Below are 22,394 nucleotides of genomic sequence, written 5' to 3' on the forward strand. Positions count from 1 at the left end.
CGTAACACTGGACTTTAATGTTGAAGATGGTTTGACAGTATTTTTAACTTTTACTTCGGTCTTTAGACGCCAACAAACACATCCATTACCGTGTTTGTCATCTGTAAGACAGTGCGTCATTGGTTGAACTGAATACTTCTTCAAAACCTGGATAGCAGACATTACACAACATCCATCTAAATAAGACAATAGGTTGAAAGTGGATTTTTAGTTTGAATGAACATTATAAAGTGATTGTAGTTCAGTGAGTTTCCTTGTGTGAGGACAAGAAACAGAGTTAAAAGGAGAATTTGCGAGGGCAGCTTGTAGAATGGGACAGCTGTAAACTACAGTATAGGGAGTACACAGAGACAGATGGTGGAAGAGGACAGTCAGCAGGTTCTCAAGTGTGTTGAACAGCAAATTGACTTTTATTGTTGCTGATTATAATGAGAGCGATGGTGATGATGATGATGGTGGTGATGATAACCTGCCAAATTGACCTCTTTTCAACAGTCTGTGTGACGCACACACACTGACACATACACACACACGTCTCATTGCACACACTTCACTGTACTTACTCGACAGTCAGCAACACTTTGAGCCTGGAGTGTTTTTGTTGGATTCACCTGGTTTGGTTCAGATTCAGATTTCAGAGTGTCGTCCAAATTCTTTGCCTAATTTATTTCAAATCATTAGGTTATTATTTCTGAATTTGGTAATTTGCTGAGCTTTGCATACGGACATAAGTCTGTATTTATGTTCATCTTTCATAAAGGTCAAGTCATGGCCTGGTATCTCAGATTATTTTGAATGTATTTACGCCTGGCCAACAGATTTAACTTTATTTTTTACAAATATTTTATCCCCTAATTATCCCTCATGTTTAATGAAGAGGAATATTACATGCAAGACACATAAAAGATCATAAAAAACCTTAATTGGTTGCCAAAATAACTCCCTTTGGTTCTGCGCCAGCATCCTACAGTATAGTATTTATATAACCTTCAAATAGAGACTATGCTTGAGTAGGCTCTCTGTACCAATGACTGTATATATAGGTGGACGACGCGTGTCCATCTGCTCCCCTTGTACGAAACTGAAGCCAAAATACCCCCGTGACGGGTGCTGCCATCTTGTGATGGTGACGTAATTTGGAGCCGGAGGAGCGCAGTAGACATCAGCGGGTGGAGCCGCCGTAGCTACAGAAAGGATCCCGCGACACCGATGTATTTAACAGCTGAACAGCTTCTTCGTGTTGTTCTGAGGTTAACGTTCACAGATATGTAAACTTCATTTACTGTAGTGATTGTTTTAGTTACGTCTCCTCTCGCCGTTCCTCTTCTCTGCTAATCCGGAACAGATCGGCTGCAGGAGCCGTATTTGTCAACAGAGCTGTCAATCATCCTTTTGACAGCATCAAATAACTAATTAAAAATAAACTTGTCAGAAAAATGAACACTTGGACATAAATCAGCATGATAAGAACTAACTATAATAACAGAAACCATGTCTGAGAAAAATGTATTTGACGTGTATTTGTTTTGATAGTTTGACTCATGTCCCATCTGTTAACATGGAGGAGGCGGGCTTTATGACCTATACTGCAGCCAGTCAGCAGGGGGCGATAGAGCTTCACTTTCAGGGAGCTGTCATGTCGTCCATCTTTTTATACAGTCTATGCTCCGCATATGAACAGCAATAATTTCCACCTCGGGATGAAAACACCTCAAACAAAATGTGCTCATGTAGGTCAATAGGTGCAGTGACCTGGATACTGTACTTACACAACACAGACACTAAGGGCAGCCATGTTTGCTCATACTCTTTTAAATGATCTCAGAGTCACGACCAAATTATCTTTCTAATCCTAAGAGAGCAAATACTCGTGTTTGTAAGTTAATAGTTGTGCAATCTGTAGCTACAAATAGTTACCAAATCATGAGAAAACAATAATCTTCCTTCTTATCTAATGATAACGAGAAAATGATGGTGAGAACCTCGGCTCAATTAAACTGAGATCTGGAGATAATAGGATTACCAAATTGTTAAGTAAGCACAGCTGCTCTCTCATTGTGCAGTGTTCAGTGCTGGATGGATTATTAAAAAACACTGAGATCTTGTAAGCAGCAGTATTAGCTTGAAAGGCTTCCTCACAGTCATCGTGACACACTCTGCATGTTTCTGTGTAATTGTATTATCCTTAGATCATCGCTGCAATCGGCTGCCTCTTAGCCTGATGTGACTCTGACCTGGTAACGTATCAGCGCTGACCTGTGCCGCTTATAAAAAACCAGAGGCATGTGGAAGTGTCTGCTCTGTGGCTGCCCAGTCGAGTGCTGAGCCGCCTGCCACTGTTGCTTGGCAACTGTCCAGAGCTTCAGGCACAATGATATGGACAGACACTCACAAAAGCACTTGCATGCACACAATCAAGCACTTCCATATTCAAGTACACAAACAGCTGCATGCAACACAAAGTCAACGTCAAGTGTAGCATGCTAGCAGGAGCTAGCGCCTCCCGGTGCAAGGGCAACATGAAGAGAGGAAGTGTGGTTTATCTTCCACCATTAAAGATGAGTCAAACACGTTCCCTCCTCTCCTCCTCTCTTTCGCTTTCAGTATAAGTTTTCTTTCTGATCCCCCCCATCTGCTGAGCTGGGCTTCCTACTGACTTTAGCGCTGAGAGCAGCAGTTTATGAGGCTGAACTCATGCATATTCAACACTTGCTTTAGGTAACGGCCAAGGAGCTGTGAGGAGAGTCATCAACCTCTAAGTAAAGATACAGGCTGGAGAAATGAATGGATGAAGGAAACGTTGGGGCAGTGAGCGACCGAGGGAGGGAAATTTAAAGCAGAAACACTCACAGTATCACGCAGAGTGTCTTAAAAAACGTCAACAACGTCTGACCAGAGCTGTTGCTTATTTTTCTCACCAGTCATGGTTAAAAAAAATCCCTCATGAAAGTCTATTTTTATCATGAAAGCATAATGTTCGCTACCACTGAAGGTGGGCGCACTTCCTCTAGTGTACACTAATAGGATGAGTCATAGTAAAAGCTATTATCCTATATTGATATCTAATTGCATTTACAGCGGAGAACAAACCAGGGAGTGTATACAAGAAGAGGATGTAGCCTCTTGGTTTTAAAAAGTAAAGCCAATTCAGAAGGCCCTTGAACCTGCAGTCACACTACTGGCCAGCAGAGGGCGACTCTCTGAGTTGCAGAAAATATTTGATTCTATTAAAATAAGTAGAAAAATGTCCCTTCTTCTCAGCCTGTTTCATAAATAAGCATTCAACCAATTACGTTTAGGTCTTAAAGACTAGTTCCGAGTCTTCTTCAATACTGCATCATGTTCATTTTGTACGCTGAGTTTCCATCCACACATTTTCTATGCTGCTTATTCTGTTAGGGGGTCTGCTGGGGCTGCAGCCTATTCCAATTTTCATTGGGCGAGAGGCGGGGGACTGATTGTCAGGGCTGACACATAAAGACAGACAACCTTTCATGCTCACACCCACACCTACTGGCAATTTTAGAGTCACTAATGACCGAAACTCTATTTACAGATTCTACGTAGACATGCAGAATCTGAAGGCAGGGATGTGGATTTTAGGGACGGCAAATGTTCTGGTTTCCGTTTATACTACGCTTGTAGTTCGAGTAATATTGACCAATCGCGTATCAGCAGGCTGCGGCATATGCAGGAAAAGCAGTCCGTTTGTAGAGCAAAAGCAGGCGGAACGTAATGCGCCATAATGACATCCCGGCTCCCATCAGCGGCTATCTGACGATGATTTAGCTTCTTATTAATCTCTATAAGCAGATCTGTAAGCTCAGCTAACAATCTGTCCTAAAATTCAACTTGAGACGAATTCGCCTGACGCTGTTACACAAAAGCCGTTTAGATTTCCCGACTTCCTCGAATGCATCAGAAGTGATCGTTCTGACCTCCGTTCAACAAACGGGCATTTTAAAGTCGTTTTATTCTCCTCTTGAGGACAGACCTGACAGAGCTGACAGAGCCATCATGATGTTAAAATTTCAGCCAAGGTAAGATCCGTTAATTAAAGTAGATCACAAGAAAAACGGTTTCTTTTTCTGTGAACAATGTAGCGTGCGGAAAAGGAAGTCTTGACTGGAAGTTAGATTGCCAATTACCTAACGAGCATGTCTTTGGACTGTGGGAGGAGGCGGGAGTGCGCGGAGGGAACCCACAAATGCAAACTCTACACAGAAAGACCCCTTCGTCTGAACCGGGATTCAAACCAGGAACCTTCTAGCTGTAAAGGCGACCACTGCACAACCGTGCTGCCCCACAGTGAGGTCCCATTTAGAGTAAAATTTAAGATAAAGCAGGGTGTGCTTTAGGGCGTGGCTACCTGTGATGGACAAGTTACAACAAAGGCGGCCTGTCATCCCGGATAGAGACATAACAATACGTATCCGACCTATCGTCCAAATATGGTCATTTCTGGTTGCAAAAAAACAAGATGCCAAACTTGTGGCTTCAAAAGGGAACATCACAAGAAAAAACTGCAATGGATGCGTCCACTTATTTATTTACAGTATTTGACATGGAACATTTTGAGACCAGGTGGTACGAGGTGTAATGTGAAATAAAAAGGGGCAGCAGCTCCACATCGAGTATGTCTCTCAGTATATTTAGTGCATTACTCAGTGCAACAGCAATTTCTGTAACAGTCAACACCATTCACAGAGCCACAGTCCAGAACTGAAGTGCGGTCAGTCGTCTGACTCTTTGACTACCGAGACGGGAACATGCATCTGCAGAGTCATTTTTAGGACTGAACAGAGTGACTGCAGTGGGTCACTGAGCAAATTTCTGTGAACACAGACGAAAAAAAAGAAAGGGAGGGGCGGAGAGGGGCGGGGAGGGAGGCGGGAGGAGAAAGGGATAAAAAAAAATCCCACAGACATAAGACAGGTATTAAAGCAAATATTGCCCAAAGCTAATGTCATTGAAGGACGTATTATATAATCCCGCTGTGACGTCACACAGGAGATGATGAGGGATGTCAGAAAATCAGAGGGAAGATATTGCCTTTTTATACACGCAGACAAGGTGATTGAAGAGAGACGAAACAAGGCAATGTTTGTGTATATTCTGAGTCACGAAATTAATCAAGCAAAAGTAGACGCACTGTTTGAAAAAAAGGAAAAAACGTTAGCAGATGGTGAACGTCTCCTGCACGCGGAAGACTACAGAGTCTGTTTTGATCATTGGAATAAAGTGGATTTGATCGTTCGGTGTTTTGCCGCAACCTTGAGGATTATCTAATGTGTATGAAGGTAACCGTGAATTAATGTGACCTTTCTGTGTACCCTGTGCAGCATGTGCTCATTACTTCACGACTAATGTATTTAATTCTATCATCTTACTCTAATGTGCTTAGTTTGAACAACCACTAGCGGCCGTGTTGTTACATGATCGTTACACTTCTTTGATTTAAAGATCTGCTGATCGACATCACCTCTTACACATTCTTGATCTTTGATAAACAATATGTTTTACACACGTCTTCTTGTTGGCAGGATGAGATCCATCACTGTTTGTCAAGTTTAACCAGAAAAGGATTGTAATTGGCCGTCCGCCTGCTGAACTAATGTCATTTCAGTCCACCGCCCATAGGCGTCCACTGTCATTGTATTTATTACCTTACTTATCTCACTCATTTTTTACTCTCAAAGGTCCATTCAAAGGCCCCACGCTGTGCAATAAAACCAGGCTGTCATGCACATTTGAAAAGCAATGCTTCAAACTTCAAACTTCAAACTGACGCTAAGACGTTTCAAAGCCTTTTCAAAAGAAAGTTCCATTTCAGAAACATCTGATCTCAATGAAAATGTCAGTCAGCCAGAATTAGAGACCTGATCAAAATATATGAATTAAATCCCTCAAACAGGGCCGTGCTCGCTGGCAAACTGTTTAGTCACAAAGGTAATGATATGTACCTAAAGCTGCTGTAATTAAAGATATACTCGTGCTATTGTAGCTAAGTATAAAATCAGTCAAACTATTTATAGAGCTCCTTTCAAACAGTTTACAAAGTGCTTAACATCCAATAACATATTCAGCGATCTGTGGATGCATTTGCCTTTTTAAGTGATAGTTAATGTGCATTACCTCTTAGCTATGTATTATGTAATTGTACATTTATTTCAGTGCATTAATGGTACATTTATTTAATATGAAATCACACCTGCAGTCCACATTCACTGACTTAGTAGTTTACTTTTAAATCATATAGGTTTTTTCCAGCGTCTGCTTTGGATGAATGTTGGCAACTTGAGCCCTGTTGTTTTGGCTGGCTCATTGAAAGAAAGTCAGATTAACTACCTTTAACTACAAAGCAACAACTTTTTGCTAATAAATCATAAATGTACAGACAACTATCACTAGATTACTGTTAAACTGAAGAAAACATAAAAACATGAAGCTTCTCAAGCAAGTTCTGCAGTTAAGAAGAGTCTCCTTTTTTGTAATTATTAAGTGGATTTATGGACGTATTATTCACAAAGGACATTTTTAAAGGAGTTTAAATTACTCTAAAAATAAAATATAAAGAATAACTTGTCTTTATATTACAAAGGAGTACAATGACAATTCACCTCCTGCAGTCTCTCTTTTCCCTCTTTAGCTCTTACCAAATGACTGTATACAAAGATGGACGACGCGTCTCCATCTGCTCTCATTGTACGAAATTAAAACCAAAATAAACGGCAAAGATCCCGCACGTCGGCGTATTTAACAGCAGAACAGCTTCTTGTGTTGGTCTGAAGCAGACGTTCACAGGTATGTAAACTTCAATGACTGTAGTGATTATTTTAGTTACGTCTCCTCTCTCTGTTCCTCCTCCACTCTGCTAATCCAGAACAGATCGGCTGCAGGAGCTGTATTTGCTAACAGAGCTGTCAATCATCCTTTTTACAGCATCAAATAACTAATTAAAAATAAACTTGTCAGAAAAGCACTTGGACGCAAATCAGCATGATAATAACTAACTATAATGATAGAAACAATGTTTGAGAAAAATGTATTTGACGTGTATTTAGATTTTATAGTTTGACTCATGTCCCATCTGTTAACATGGAGGAGGCGGGCTTTATGACCTATACTGCAGCCAGTCAGCAGGGGGCGATAGAGAGGGTTTGGCTTCTCTTTTAGGGAGCTGTCATGTCGTCCGTCTCTGATACTTTACCTCTCACCTTACATACATCTTATAGGATACATAAATACATACCCATAGGTCCCCATATACTGAATGTTCTAAACTCACAGGCTCTTGCAGCATACAGTGGTGTGCGAAGCTCTGTGGTGGGGTATTTTAGGTACTCTAGAGTCCTTGGGATTTCAAATTTGATTTTGAAACATGCGGTGTGGGATGTTAAGTCTCAAGTATGACTCGCTGCATTAATTATCTCCTTGTATTTGATTGGTCCAGCTGTGCAGCTGGCTGCCAGCCGGGGAGGCAGATTGGTGTCAGTTTTGGTCAACGTACCTATAAGTCATAAGTGTTCAATGTGAACTTTGGGAGGAAGCAACTGTTCTTGTACTTCTTTCAAGAACCCAAAGCGTCCATCACAACCTCATTTTACCATTAAAGTCATCCCACTCCCTCCTCATATTCGACACAGACACACTCGCAGTAAGGCCCCGGTTGCAGATGCAGTACTTTTTAAGCATATTATAGCCATTTCTGCGAGAGGAATACATTACTTCTAATGTTTAAATTTAATTTGTAGATCCAAATCTGCGTCACAATCAGAATGACACGCAAGCAAAAATGATTATGTTTTCCTGTGCTGTCATCACAGTCTGTGCTCTGTAGACTTAATGCGGGGAGAGAAGTGTTAACGATTGCTCGCAGAGTGGGAAGAGTGTGTGTCTGTGCAGGGAGTGGGAGGTGTGTTTCATTTGTATTTAGGGACGGCTCGGTTGTGAGAAGGCAGCAGGCTGAAATTAATTGACAGCAAAATGTGTGCTGGCTAAAAATACTGTTTATGTCATATTTAAAGGGGTGTTTTTGAGAACAACGAGCAACACAATTTGAACAGATGCCCGACATTCACTGAGCTAAGTAGTATTTGTGGATGCGCTGACACTGTTTGTCTTGACTTATGCTAAAAATGATTTCAAGAGCATGAGCGTGTACAATTAGATTTATTAGGTTACTTATAAAATGGTGTTTACCGGTGCGTCACAAACAGGGGACATTATTTTTGGACACATCATTTATAATTGATTGATCTGTACTGAACAACTGGACGGAGTACAACAAGCTGCTGAACACATCTTTCTATGAGTGATTGTAGCAGTTATAGTTATAGTATTGAACAGTGTATTCACAATTCACAAGACTTTGTGGCAGTTAAAAGCTTTGTGAGGAGCTTTCATTGCTGTTAGGGTTCACAAGAAAAGCAAAGACAGGCAACATTCAAGACTGAATTTCCCTCATCAAAGGAATTATGTAGCAACATTAGCACTATCTCATCGCTTGAGACATAACATGATCTCAATATGTCTCCGCCCATTAAAGTCTGCTTTGAAAGCAGACTTTTTAGACTCTAAGAAACTACCTGTTCTTGTGTTGAATTGTCACCTGACTCTGCCGATCTCCTCCTCCTCTACAGACCCATTTAGCATCCTAAGGTCACTGTTTTGGTTTTATAGTCTTCAGGGAATATTCTTCACATTAAGAGTGTTGTTAAAACGTGAATAAAATCTTCAGTGCATGCTATATTTATCAAGAAAGTTGGGTTGTCGTGCTTACAAAGCTGTGTCACTCATGCCTACATGTACCAGGATGCACTGTGCACAGCCAGCCCAAACTCTATGAATGAGAGCTGACACTCTGATTGGTTTGATTCATGTGATGCTGAAAACACGCCTATGAATAATCCAGGTACATAAACCCAGATTGTGCGCCGTGTAACTAGCAAAAGTGCGTTGGACACGGCCTATATCACTTAGCGCCATGCGCTTTAGATTATGCGCTCTGCTGTCTAAATAGGGCCCCAATAGTTACAACCGTTATAACTGGAGCCAACCGTGGACGTCACACATGCAACGCTGTTTAGATATATGGGAAGTGTGCTCCTGCAATTACCCTTTATCGCCATAGGTGGCGCGAAAGAGAACGAGACAGATCTTCAAGATTACAACTTTAATGGTTGATAATATACCATTATTGTGTTTATAGCTTGTTACACTTTTTCCAGGGGTGTTAAAAATCTAATAATTCACCACAAACTAATCGACAAAAACTGATCTATTATATTACGATGTTAGAATGAACAAAACATGAGTAATTTTCAGAGCTTTGACCGCAAAAGGATCTTGTTTTTATCCGTCTGAGACAAATTAATGAAGATATGTTAAGTCACCCCAGTCTCCCCCATGTATAACCTCTCGTGAACGTAAATAATAAAAGTACATTTTGGCAGAATGAAAAGTAAACACATTTCAAATTCATCGGCTGTTTTTTTCTTTCAGTGTAAAGCTCTTCCTTCCTCAGAAGCAGGAAGCTGAAACTGGGTAGAGAGTGCAGAGAAACGTTTCCAGAAGAAGCGTTTCATCTCTCTTCCTGAGGTGAAAAATGTTCTCACTCTGCGAGCCCACGATGGTGGGCCTTTCCCCAGAGTTCATTAATTAGTTAATTAGTTAATTAGTCTGAACAGATGGCTATGCAACACAAATCAGAAGGCTCTCTGGAGCCCGGAGCAGGAGGAAGGTAGGAGAAGGTGAGCCGAGCAGCAATCTGGAAACTCAACTGTCACCAAACCTCTGAACCAGGCCGTGTTCCGCAGACATTTTCTCCTTATTCACCCATTTTACGGCATGGCGACGGCACGTTATCATACATTTATAAGAACATCCAAAGAGTCTGTCATTTGCTGGAAATTTACACCAATGTAATGGAAGGAAATCGTAAGCAAGGCTGCTGTGGTCACACTGCAGGAGCAGTTATTAGAATGAATACTTTGCATCAGCGCCGATTTTAAAAAGCATTTCTGACGGTTTATTTTTAGCCTGTTCCCATCTCCCCCCTTCTGTTTCCTTTCCCCTCTCTGTCTCTCTGTGAGTCTCTCTCGCTCATCTGTCTCTATTCCCTGCTCTCTCTCCTTCTTCTCTTCTTCCTGACTCCCCGTCACTCTGTTAAAGGCGCAGGCATTGAATGAAATGAGCTTGGCATGTGTAAGCTGCTGTGTGTGTAAGTACAGGATAATACTACAGATTAGAACATAAAACTATTAAAAATACGGTATGCTTGTGTTTCTCACTTTGACTCAAATTCAGTGTCGGAGAAGAGGAGCGCTATTAAATATTCAGATGGATGGTGCATTATTCATATATGTGTTTTACGCACGGCACGCAACCAAGTAGTGCACACACACTTACACGCAGTCACATGCACACGGAGACATTTGTGGGCAAACATGCATGTTTTTGTTACACAAACATACAAACACACACAAGGATAATCTGCTTAGTACAGTAACCCATTTAAAGCATATCTGACAGAGAGAGGGAGAGGGAGAGAGAGAGAGAGAGGGAGAGAGAGAGAGCACACATTCGCCCACATCACAAAATTTTCAACAATGTTCAAGGAATCGAGGACACTGCGTCATCCCTCATAATCAGTCAGCAGGATGGCGCTGCACCTCTGTGTGTATGTATTTTGTATTCTGCATGTATTTTAATGATTGTGGAGTGTATCAAAAGCACTGTGTGATGCATGAGTGCAGTTCAGACATGTACAACATGAACTGCAGCATCATGTTAATGTTAATCAGCCAGGTTACGGTTTGGAAACACAAGATGTCTGTAGAGGAAGCAAACAAGACGCTGCTGCAGAGCATGAAACACTGCATTTAAACCTGATTTTAAATTGTTTCATATATTGTATATTGTGTCTTTTTAGGTATGAAGTTCAGTTACTTTAGTGTTCGGTTGGCGTTTCCTGTTTTATTTTCTCCTCATGTATGTAGCGTTACTTCCTGCCTGTGTTTTCCCCCAAATGTGTGATTGTTTGCCCCATTCTTATTTGTTCTCACCTGTTCCCCTCACCTTCCCGGTGTTTAATCATTAGCCTGTTTTACACAGAGATTCTGCAACAGTAATGCCGCCTTCATACTTTTACACTGAAACACACAACGGGGTAATATTGCTGTCTCACTGTGTGTTTTTAAGCAGCATTCCGGGCGTTGCGGAAAGAAAACAAGCGCAATGATGACGTCATTTGGAGCCAGAGTTGCGCAGTAGAGATCAGTGGGTGGAGCCGCAATAGACACTAACCGCTAACCAAAACACACACTTAACTCACCGAACCCCTGAAGCAGACGTTCACAAATATGGAAACATCAATGACTGTAGATTGTTCTAGTTATGTCTCGTCGTTCCTCCTCCACTCTGCTAATCCAGAACTGATCGGCTGCAGGAGCCGTATTTGTCGACAGAGTCGTCAATCATCCTTTTTACAGCATCAAATAACTAATTAAAAATAAACTTCTCAGAAAAATGAACACTTGGACGTAAATCAGCATGATAATAACTAGCTACATTGACAGAAACCATGTTTGAGAAACATTTATTTGGCGTGTATTTTGATTTTATAGTTTGACTCATGTCCCATCTGTTAACATGGAGGAGGCAGGCTTTATGACCTATACTGCAGCCAGTCAGCAGGGGGCAACAGAGATGTTTTGGCTTCACTTTTAGGGCGCTGTCATGTCGCCCATCTTTTTATACAGTCTATGGGCGCCCATAGACTGTATAAAAAGATGGGCGACATGACAGCGCCCTAACGACGTGTAAACAAACAGTTTCACACACTCCGCCGTTTACACTCACACGGCTTCGCCTCTCCTACGCCGCTGTTACTACCTCCGATGCTGGCTCAGAGGCGGAACGACTTCGCCCCACCTTTGTTTCTATTGTGGATTTCTCCCTCGGGCTTTTCACCTAGGTTCTCTTGACCTCGTCAGTTTTCTGTTGGATATTTTATTTTTGTCTTTTTTGTTGTATTAAAAATATCTCACATCTTTTGGGTCCTCTACCTCTGTGTTAAAACCAAACAGTGAAAAGGAGCACATAACGAGCTGAATGGAGCACAAAGCTGCAGGTTCAGGGTTCCCGTTTCACTCTCAGTTTGTCCTTGTCCCTGTGCCTCTCCATTGGCTCTGTCAATAACGGTCTGGATCATGTTACCCTCTGCTAATACTCGCTGCAACTCTTGGACGGCATCCTAAATGACTCCCATTTCTCTGTTTATCGTTATTCTGATATGTTGAAACAGGCGTGATGCAATAAACAAGATCTGATTACCCAACCTGGCAACCGCAGTGACAGTCACAGATAGTCTGTGTGCAAACACCTCCGAAAGATGACGGAGAATGTAAATACTTGACTCCACTGATATCCAGCAGCACAAGGGTATACACACACATACACACACACACACAGAGATCAGCCCACACTCACAGGCCAAGCAAGCAGTGCAAAGCTGCACCAGAATGGACAAATAGAATAACCCTTAATCCAAAAATACACTGAAAGCAACAGACACACATTTCAAAGGCTGGATGTACACTAAAAGCACTAAGTGGTGGCTGGTGTATCTGATGTGCACTGAGTCAGAACCTGGCTGGTTTTTCCTGCTCATATTAATGCAACAAAAGATTAATGGAATAAAAGACATTTTCATATTAAGTAAACACGGAACATACATTTGATTTGAAACCCTGATTCAAAGACATAACAGTGGGGAATAGCTGGTCAGGTAAACTCGGCCTCATCGGCTTGATGACTGACTGACAGCATTTTCGATCTATGCACACAAAGGCTGCTATTGTACATAAACGTTTGTGGGACATGTCTGCTTCCGCTTGTGTTTTATCACCAGAGCATCTGCCTCAGTTTGGTTATTTTCAAATTTAATGTCATATGAAATGTCCCCGTTTTCCCTCTCTGACAGCCAATCGTCTGTGTCCATTTCTGTTGCTGTGAAACCAGAAGCCCTGTGTAGAGGAGACAAAATGTAGCCACTGTGTTGCATTAGCCGTGCGAGCTAACAGTTACAAATGGAGGAAATAAAGCAAAAATATTGCTTTGGGTCTCCTGCCGGGTTCAGGCCCTAAATTTAGCAGTACTTATAAGTCTTATAATGCCGGCATAGGCCTGGGCCACATTTCCCAAAAGGGTCTTAAAGTCAACGTTTTCACTAAGTAAAAAAAAAAAAATCTGTGTACAGTCACTTTATTAGACTTTTTATTGATCCTGGTGCCGCAGTGTTCATCACAACAGTAGTTACTTCCCCTTTGCAGTAATTCATGCAGTAAATCTGTGACATCCCTATATCGTGTTTAAGAGAGTTACACGTGTAACTGCAGTATTACTACGAATGCTGAGTCATTGTAGATGAAAGATCTAGCATCTAATATAGTATTGAAAAGACCCGGAGACACAGTGCAACAGAAGAAAACACATGCAACAAGACTAGGTCCAAACCTAGTATGTGGCTGACCGCATCAGGTCAATGTGCACTTTTGTGTGTTACAAAGACTTTCCATGTGGGGCCGATGAGAGCGTTTCTGAAAGCAGATACGCGCTACGGACGTAGGTGAGGACAGCGGACGAGCAGCGGAGGAGCCGCCCTGCCTACTCCCCGAACAAAGTATCCAGAGCCGTACAGACAGAGAGTCGCGTCAGTGGAGGTCCAATATGCTCCATGATCCGCCATTGCAATGTCGCAACTCTCACTCTCTCTCCAGCTCTGAAAGTGCCGTCCCTCACTCACTCGGTCAGCCAAAAAGAGAAAACACATGCTTATAAAAAATAATCTCTGTCATCTGATAATTAATTTGCAACACTGTGACAAAAAAAACGTAAACCCCCCCGATAATTCAGATATGCTTCAATGTAGTGCATGTGTTTTCTTAGGCTGCAGTGTGATGAGTTCTTGGCTGCGGTACTCTAAGAATTCAAAGTGCAGAAGACGGCTAAAAGGGTGTAAAAAGATGGGGAAGGGCAGAGCGGTGGGAGGGTTGCAGTGGGTTATCATACAATCCCTGTTACAAACCTTATTTACTTTCTAAAGTGTTTCCTCAAACGCACTTAGAAATTATTGTACATTAATAAATTACCTAAATGCTGATTACAAAGGGCCAAGAGTGTCTTAAGAAGCTTCAGAAAATGCAGGAAATGAAAACCACGTTTGATGAAAAATCGACTGACTTCTATCTTAGCATCATAATTGCAATTGCAGTTTTGATACCAAGTGAGTATGACTAAAAAACATCCCTATTGTGTGCATGTACTTGAATATAGCATGACTTCAGCTTATCTCTCTCTCTTCACTCTTAATTGCTGTTTTGGGAAACTATTTAAAGATTTAAGAGCGTTTGTAGAAACCCCTGTAGAAAGCATCTTAGAAGGATTTGGAAACAGAGGCACAACATTTGCTTCATGAAAAGTTGAAAAGAAAAGCTTAAATTTGTCTGAGTTCTTTTGCAAACAGAAAAAATAAAAACAAATATAACAGATTACTTTTATTTCTTGGGAAGGGATATTATCTTTTACAGCCCCCATATGATTCTCTCAATTTATACCAGTTTTTTTGTGCATGCTGCCGTCACTTTATGTTCTCTCTGCAGCAGCATGTCAACACAGCAGAAATCATTTGATATGAGTGTCTGCTTTATGTGATGTGCTATTATGGGTATTTTGTGATGTTATCTTTAATCAGAATTATTTAGACTACAGGAGCCTGCAGGGGGAAGAAGACTTTCATTCTTTAGTACTTTCTGTTCCACGGTGATTTATGAGGGAACATAAATCATAATGCCTTACAAATGTTGTTTTTCCACAGAGTGCTATGTTTCATACACCTACCTTTTTATATCCATTTCAAAAACATATATTTAAACATTATCTCTCTGTCACACAGTCGCTGGTCAAGGTGAGATGACACCTGTCAAACAAAGTCTGTAAACATTTCCATCACATGCACAGGTACCTGAAAATGCCTGCACACCAAACTTACCGAGCACGCCGAGCCGATAGTTCATGGTGACCACGATGACATTTCCGTAGGCAGCAAGGACGCTGCCATCAAACATGTTCCCTGAGCCCTCCATGTAGGAGCCGCCGTGGATGAACAGCATCACCGGCTTCTTACGACGATCCCGAATATCTGAACAAACACACACAAGCAAAGGTCATAGAATCAATATTCATCCATTCATATTTTTTTACCACATGCACATCATTATTTTGCTTTATTCAAAAGATGTTAGCTATTGTGTAAGCTAGTAAGTGTTTGATTAATCACCAACTGAAAAGACAATGGGAGGGAAAATCTGGAGGGATAATTGGCCATATTTTAAGTTAAACATGTTTGATAACCTGTTAAGTATGGTCAGTACACAGCTAATATTAGCATTGAGCCACTAACTAGCTTACAGTGTATTACCATTAGCTAGAAAGTGTTGATAACTGATATGTTGGTATTGTTACATGATGCAATTGGAAAGGCGTAAAAACCTGAGCCTACGTAACGTTTGGAATTTACTTTCTTGCTAACATGACGTAAGCTAGTAAGTGTTGGATTAATCAGCAACTGAAAAGAGAAGGGAAATCTGACATTATTTTAAGTTAAACATATTTGATAACCTGTTAGTATAAAGCTAATGTTAGCATTGTGCCACTAACTAGCTCCATTAGCTAGAAAATGGCTGTTAACTAATACGTTGGTATTGTTACATGATACATTAGGAAAGGCATAAACCATGAGCCTCTGTATGTTAGCTTGGAATTTACTTCTTTGTTAACATAATGTAAGCTAGTTAATGTTTGATTAAACAGCACCTGAGAAGACAATAGATAGGAAAAATATGGAGGGATATCTGGCCACATTTTAATTGAAACATATTTGGTAACCCGTTAGCTACAGTTAGGCTACACAGCTAACGCTAGCAATCAAACACTAATTAGCTTATATTACCATTTGCTAGCAAGTGACTAATAACTGATAAGTTGATATTGTGAAAGGCATAACCCCTGAGCCTACATCATGTTAGCTAGGAATTTACTTCCTTGCTGACATGATGTCAGTGTTTGATTAAACAGCAACTGAAAAGACAATAGATAAATCTGGAGGGATATCTGGCCATATTTCAATTCAAACATATTTGATAACTCGTTAGCTACAGTCAGTACACAGCTAACATTAGCATTCAAACACTAACTAGCTTATATTACCATTTGCTAGCAAGTGTAGATAAGTAATACATAGTTACATGATACATTAAGAAAGGTGTAAACCCTAGGCCTACGTGATGTTAGCTAGAAATTAAAAAAAAGTATTTGAATGCTAACATTAGCTGTTGCCTTATGATACCTAATGGGTTATCATATATCTCATTTTAATGTGAAATATGACCTGATGTCCCTCCTGATTTTCACTATTTATTGTCCTTTTAGCTTCTAATCAATTGTAAAGCAGTGTAAAAATAATGACTTGTAAGATAAACTTCATTTATAAGACTGACAAACACACAGCAGGACATCATAACGGCAATAGAGCTTCCCACCCTGAGCATGACGTCAGAGGAAAATTACAGCCATATGAATATGGTGAATTGGGCAGCCAGTTCCGATGCCCTCCCTGTTATTGGTGTCTTTGTGCCCATCACTGTTTGTTGCTATGGTTTACCCTGTCAGCCTATGCTCCAACCCCCTCTTCCTCTATGACCCCCCTCTCTTTTGCGTCTGTGGTTCGGTCTGAGAGTCTGCGCGTGGATAAGGCTGAGAGAGCTGCCAGTTCAGCCCATTTAGGCAGAGCGTCTGCACTGTGCAGGGCCTGTGGATAATTTGTATGAAAGCCAGACCAAGTGGAAACATAAATAACAGCCACAGCATCTGTTTACCCTGATGAGCTTCAGCACTCAGAGATGGGAGAGACAGAGAGATAGGAGGAGAGAGAGGAGCGAGGAGAGAGAGAGAGAGAGAGAGAGAGAGAGAGAGAGAGAGAGAGAGAGAGAGAGAGAGAGAGAGAGAGAGAAGTAGATGAAAATAGGGCAGTGTGAGAGAACGGATGGGAGGTTCAAACCAAAAACAACAAGATGGAAGGATGAAAAAATATCCTTCTACATAGCGAGCTACGCTAATGAACGCTCAAACTCACACACCGTATTCATACAGACACACACACACACACACACACACACACACACACACACACACACACACGCACACACTAAGTCTTGCATAGGCAGCTGCGATGTTGAGTCGCTATGGAAACTGCTTCTCGCTAATAGAACTGCAGCAGCCATTCCATCGCACCGACTCACTGAACGCCTGTTGCCTTGGTAACAAATTCTACTCACGTATTTGCACACCCGCCTGCATCACCACCTGAATCTCAGGTTACACATGCACCGGGGTGCGTCACTCGCAGTCCCCCCCCCCCACACACACACACACATAAGTGAACGCAGCAAAATGGCACATATGGCTTCACACATACATGTGACACAAGCAGCGTGGATAAAAATAAAAAGATTTCAGTCGTTCACTCCCGACTCGCTGCTCTTTTTCTGGTCCTCTCTGGTGTATTCTGAAGCTCGGCTGATTTCCCAGAGGATATGTAAACAAGTTCAATTATCCCGGCGTCACCAGGACAGTATGGAGGAGTGACATATCAGCAGGCCGCCACCAGTTACACTCATACCATCATTTAAATCCCGAGGGGAAAAAGGAACATATGCAGTGACTTGTAGCTGCCAGTTTAAAGGCCTGATCCTTTTTTTTTTTACTTTTTAATTACTGTTTTAGTTTCATGTTTACACGGATGACTGACGTAGACATATTTGATGCACACTTACCTTTAAAACATCCGAAGTACGAATTAGCACCGCTCTCCTAAGATTATATTTTAGGAATCTCTAAAGAGCCCATAGAAGTACTGTCGGTGTTAATCAAGACACTCTCTTATCAAAACCTTTCAACTACATTACCCACTCAATTAAATGTAGTAGTTGTTTAGAATTGTGTATCCTGTCTCTGTGTGCTGTAAAGATCTGGCAATCCACTGCATTGTGGGTAAAGTGCTGTATAAGTAAAGTTGAGTTGTCAGGTGGTTACATTAAAGGTTCTAAGAGGTTATGGGGCGACTGGTTTGTTTACATTTTGTTCATGAATTGTGCCTTTAAAGTGCTAATCTTGAAGATCTCAGTTTCGTTCTCTTTGGCGGCACCTATGGCGATAAATGGTAATTGCGGGAGCACACTTCCCAGATATCCAGACAGTGTTGCATGTGTGACGTCCACGGTTGGCTCCGGTTGTAACCTGTTTAGACTGTTTGCTTCATCTGAGCGTCAAATTTGTTTCTTTGTCTTTGGATTTTCACTTCTTTTTGAAGTTGTATCTGTAGTCATCGATCTTTTCTTTGTTTGTTCAGCCATAGTAGATTACTGTTTACTCGCAACACTTGCAGAGGCCGAAAAAGGAGCCGCTTAGCTCCGCCTACCCTCTCTGGCAGACCAACCACTGCTGGGTGATGGAAAACGCGTCACTAACCGGGCACCGCTTGTGATTTTTTCCGCGAAAGTCGCACCAGACACCCAGTCTGTAATAATACTATATACAGCAAATGCAAAGGCTTTAATCAGTGGGCCAGAGGCACAATCACCATTGTGTTACCTCATTTGCCGAGAGATAGTGACTTAACAGACGATTATTTAAATGAAATCTTCCGAGATTATGAATTTAATAGGAAGTCCTTCTTCAAGCTCACCTCTGCTCCACAAGCCGTGTTTATTTTGTCCAGGTTAAATAGGCATCTTGTGCTGTACTATAAAACTTGTGTATCTTGAAATTGTAACCAAGTCCACCAAGTTATCTTATGGTGTTCTCAATGTCAACACTATGAAGTGCATGACTATTAAACTATTTTTATAACTGTGATCTTTGACTCCTGTAAACTGTAAATCCTCAAACTGTGAATAAAAGTTATAAAGTTATGACTTAAACATTTGGCCCAATGAAGGCGAGAAGTAAGCCCCAAAAGAAAAACCTAAATGGAAGTAAGAATCCAATCATTTCGGCCTAAAGATAAAAAGCTCATGCATACCTTGAATACTTTAATGAAAGGTGGGTATGAAAAGGTCTAAGTGGTGTAGAGGAAGTAAACCTTTTGCAGTCTTTTCTCATCACTTGTGAGCATTCATTCATTTTGACAACATTTGTGGGGCTTTAGATTTTCATCAAGTTAGCTTAAACAGAATATTTGGCTGGTTTATTCAATGAAAACACTGGGCAGATGGTATTTTGGTAAGAATTTAGGAATTTGTCTCTGATGAAACTAGAAAATTAAAGATATCAAAGCAATTTCATGAGATAATGAGATAAGTATGACGCAAAAAAGGCGAGCAGAAATGGATGCGTGTTGGAGTGAGGGAGATGGGCCTGTGTTTGGAGCACAAACAGAGGGGTGATTAGGGGGTGCAGGGTCGCAGGGTGAAAGTGTCTCACTCAGCCCAAATCTGAGGCCTTTATGGGCAACAAGGAGCTCACTGTCTCTCCTGCCGGCCTCCACAACACTGGCACATTATCCACTCCTCTCTTTTCTACCTAACCTGATACCATCCTCCTTAATATCCATCTCCTCCTTCTCATTCTATTAGTCTTACCTCCAAATAGAAGCTGCTAGTTAATACTTTTCCATTATCCTGCTCCTCTCTCATTCATTCTCTTATGGAAATCTCAATCGATTTGGCCGTAATACTCTCAGCCAGGATATTGTTTGCACCCAAATCCAGGCCCGAGCAATCTAGTTTCTTTCTTCCCAAAATAAGACGCTAATAATAGTATTTTCCCACAATGTTTGGGAAGCCGTTTCCAATCCATACCTGAGCAATTAAGCGAGGATTTCAAGCCCTACCCGAGCCCTCCCGATCCTGTCAAAATCCATCAGGTGTCGGCATAAATGTCAAGCTCTACCAGTCTCCTACTCATCCACCCTCTCAATCTCTCTTTCCTTACATCTCTCTCACTTTCAAAGCTCTATAAATGTCATTTCATCATGCACTTGTCTTCATTATGACTATTTTTTCCCCCTGCTCTCCCCCTCATTGCCCTCCCCTGTGCTCTCGCAGTGCTCAGCTTTTTTTTTTCTCCCCTTTTCTTTCATCTCTATTCTATCATTCTGCTCCTCTCCTAGGCAATCCTGCATGAATCCTTCCTTCTGTTTTCACCGTTAAGAAACCACACAATTGGATTAGCTACATCTGTCTCTTTTTAAACCATAGCAATTAGAGATGCAAGGGAGAGAGAATTCAATACCTAAATAGCACAGAGCCGAAAATACGGGGGGAAAAAAAGGGAAAAACCACACACACTGGCACAAATTAGAGCAAATGCGCTCAGGCATACACTTGCACATGCGCTGCGATCGAGTAGACCTACATGCACAAATGCAAATGTAATGCACTCCAAGTGTGCATAATGCTATGTAATATACAGTACGCCCGGGCACGTGTACAGAAGCGGATGCACACACTGTCTGCACTGATTTTGAGAGAGTAATGAGAGCTCCTCGGTGTGACTGCGGTGAACTTGAAAATGAACAGCAAAGGCAGAAATAAGCAGGAATGGGGAACTGGAAAAAGCCCAATAACATTATGAAGGACAATAATTTAGCAGGCCGCTTCATAAGGACTTTGGTACAGGAATAAAAGCGCAGGTGAAAAAGGACAGAATATTGATTTTTAGTGATGCATCACGCAGGATAGTCAGAGCATCAGCGTGCGGTTGATCAGCCTCATAGCAACCAAGAGAGGAAAGTAAATTAGCTCAAAGTGCCCAAAAAGCAGCGTCTGTAACAGGGGGGGATGAAGAGCAACGATTTTGTGAGTAACTCTTTATGTGCTTCAGCTAAAAGCGTGCCTGTGAGAAGGAATGACAGATTTGCATGCTAATCAAAACAGTTAACAATGGACAATATAATGTGTACACAGAGTTAATAACGCACATTCCCTTTAACGCCACTAATTACTTTAACGCGCGATTAACGCACGCACGTTCTATTATTATGACCCTCCGCCTGCCCCGTAGTTTGAGACATTAGGAAGCGATGCAGCTGCAATGTTGTGGACAGCATGCAGAAACAAACCTCTGTGAGCAGAAATAGAAAAAGAAAAGGGTCTTTTAAATGACATATTCAGCCTCAAAGCCCCGCTAGATGGTTCTCTGGACAAGACAAAAGTTATTTGTATTTGCCCGCTCTCCTTGTTGAGGAAGAGCGCTGAAACAGTGACAGGAGTCACAGGACATCAGGACCCTCTCTGTCCGCACACAGTCATATGCAGTTCTGTAACGCAATGTAAACATTCCTACTGTGTATCTCCGTATGTCCCTATTGTAAATGCATTGATTGTCGCTGTTTATGAAGCTTATAAAAGGTGCAGATGTCATTCGGTAACGATCGATCGTTTTTATCGCTACGTCATTAATAACGTCTCTCATGCACACGCAGCTGAGGTGCTGTGAGAACTGAATTGCGAGAGAAAATATTTAACTTTTGTGACTTAATTAAACAGACTGCTGATGAAGACAGTCAACACAGCAGACAGAGAGACAGACAGGAAGAGGGGGCGGGGCCAGAAGCTGTGCAGAGAGAAGAGGTGCAGGTGTGTTGGGGGGACTGAAGCAAAGCAAAGTGATCAGGTTAAAGTAGTTTGTGAATTAAAACGTGAATTAAGGTGAAGAAGAGAGCACAATTAAAGTGTGGAAGGAAGAAATAAGCATCTAGAAAGAGGGTAATCCAGGCTGAGTAAGTCTACATGTCACATCTAATCATTGATATATGCGATGATTGCCATGTTGTGCTTTCAGAATATTTTTTGAGCGTGCAGTACCTTTGAGGTTATTCTGTAGAATATTCTGGACAGTATTTGTCATTGTTTTGGAATGTTGCAATAATAATAAGCATACATTTGCACAAAGGAAGCATATTTGTCCATCCTCATGTTGATAAGAGGATTAAAAACTTTAAAGGTACATTTACAACAGGTAAAAAATGTGTGATTAATTTGCGATTAATCACGAGTTAACTACGACAACCATGTGATTAATCGAGATTAAATATTTTAATCGATTGACAGCCCTAATTCAAACACAACATTCCCCACTGAGTTTAAAAAATGGAGCCTGAGGAGGGAAAAAAAACATGCAATTAAAATACCTTCATCCCTTGGCCGGTTCATTGTAGACTCATCTTGTTTTTTTGTGAGCGGACCTAAAGGTTCAGAAAAAAGGAGAGAAAAGAGAGAAATGTAAAGATTGCATTTACAGGAAAAACAGGCAAACTGTGAGATCTTTCAGGG

At 41.3% G+C, this 22,394-nt stretch overlaps 1 protein-coding gene across 1 annotated transcript in view; it reads right to left on the reverse strand.

Moving 5' to 3' along the window:
* nlgn2b (neuroligin 2b) overlaps positions 1 to 22,394 on the reverse strand; it is a 77,318-nt gene that overhangs the window by 13,228 nt on the left and 41,696 nt on the right. The window contains exons 3-4 of the mRNA XM_069666644.1: positions 22,253 to 22,306; positions 15,053 to 15,202 (exon numbers count right to left, since the gene is read on the reverse strand). Of these exons, the coding sequence (XP_069522745.1) occupies positions 15,053 to 15,202; positions 22,253 to 22,306 (204 nt within the window). The remainder of the gene's footprint in view (positions 1 to 15,052; positions 15,203 to 22,252; positions 22,307 to 22,394) is intronic.

The sequence above is a fragment of the Semicossyphus pulcher genome, unplaced genomic scaffold (genome assembly GCF_022749685.1).
Source record: "Semicossyphus pulcher isolate SPU_LCO1_2020_fin unplaced genomic scaffold, fSemPul1.0.p SCAF_10, whole genome shotgun sequence".
Taxonomy (NCBI): Eukaryota; Metazoa; Chordata; class Actinopteri; order Labriformes; family Labridae; genus Semicossyphus; species Semicossyphus pulcher.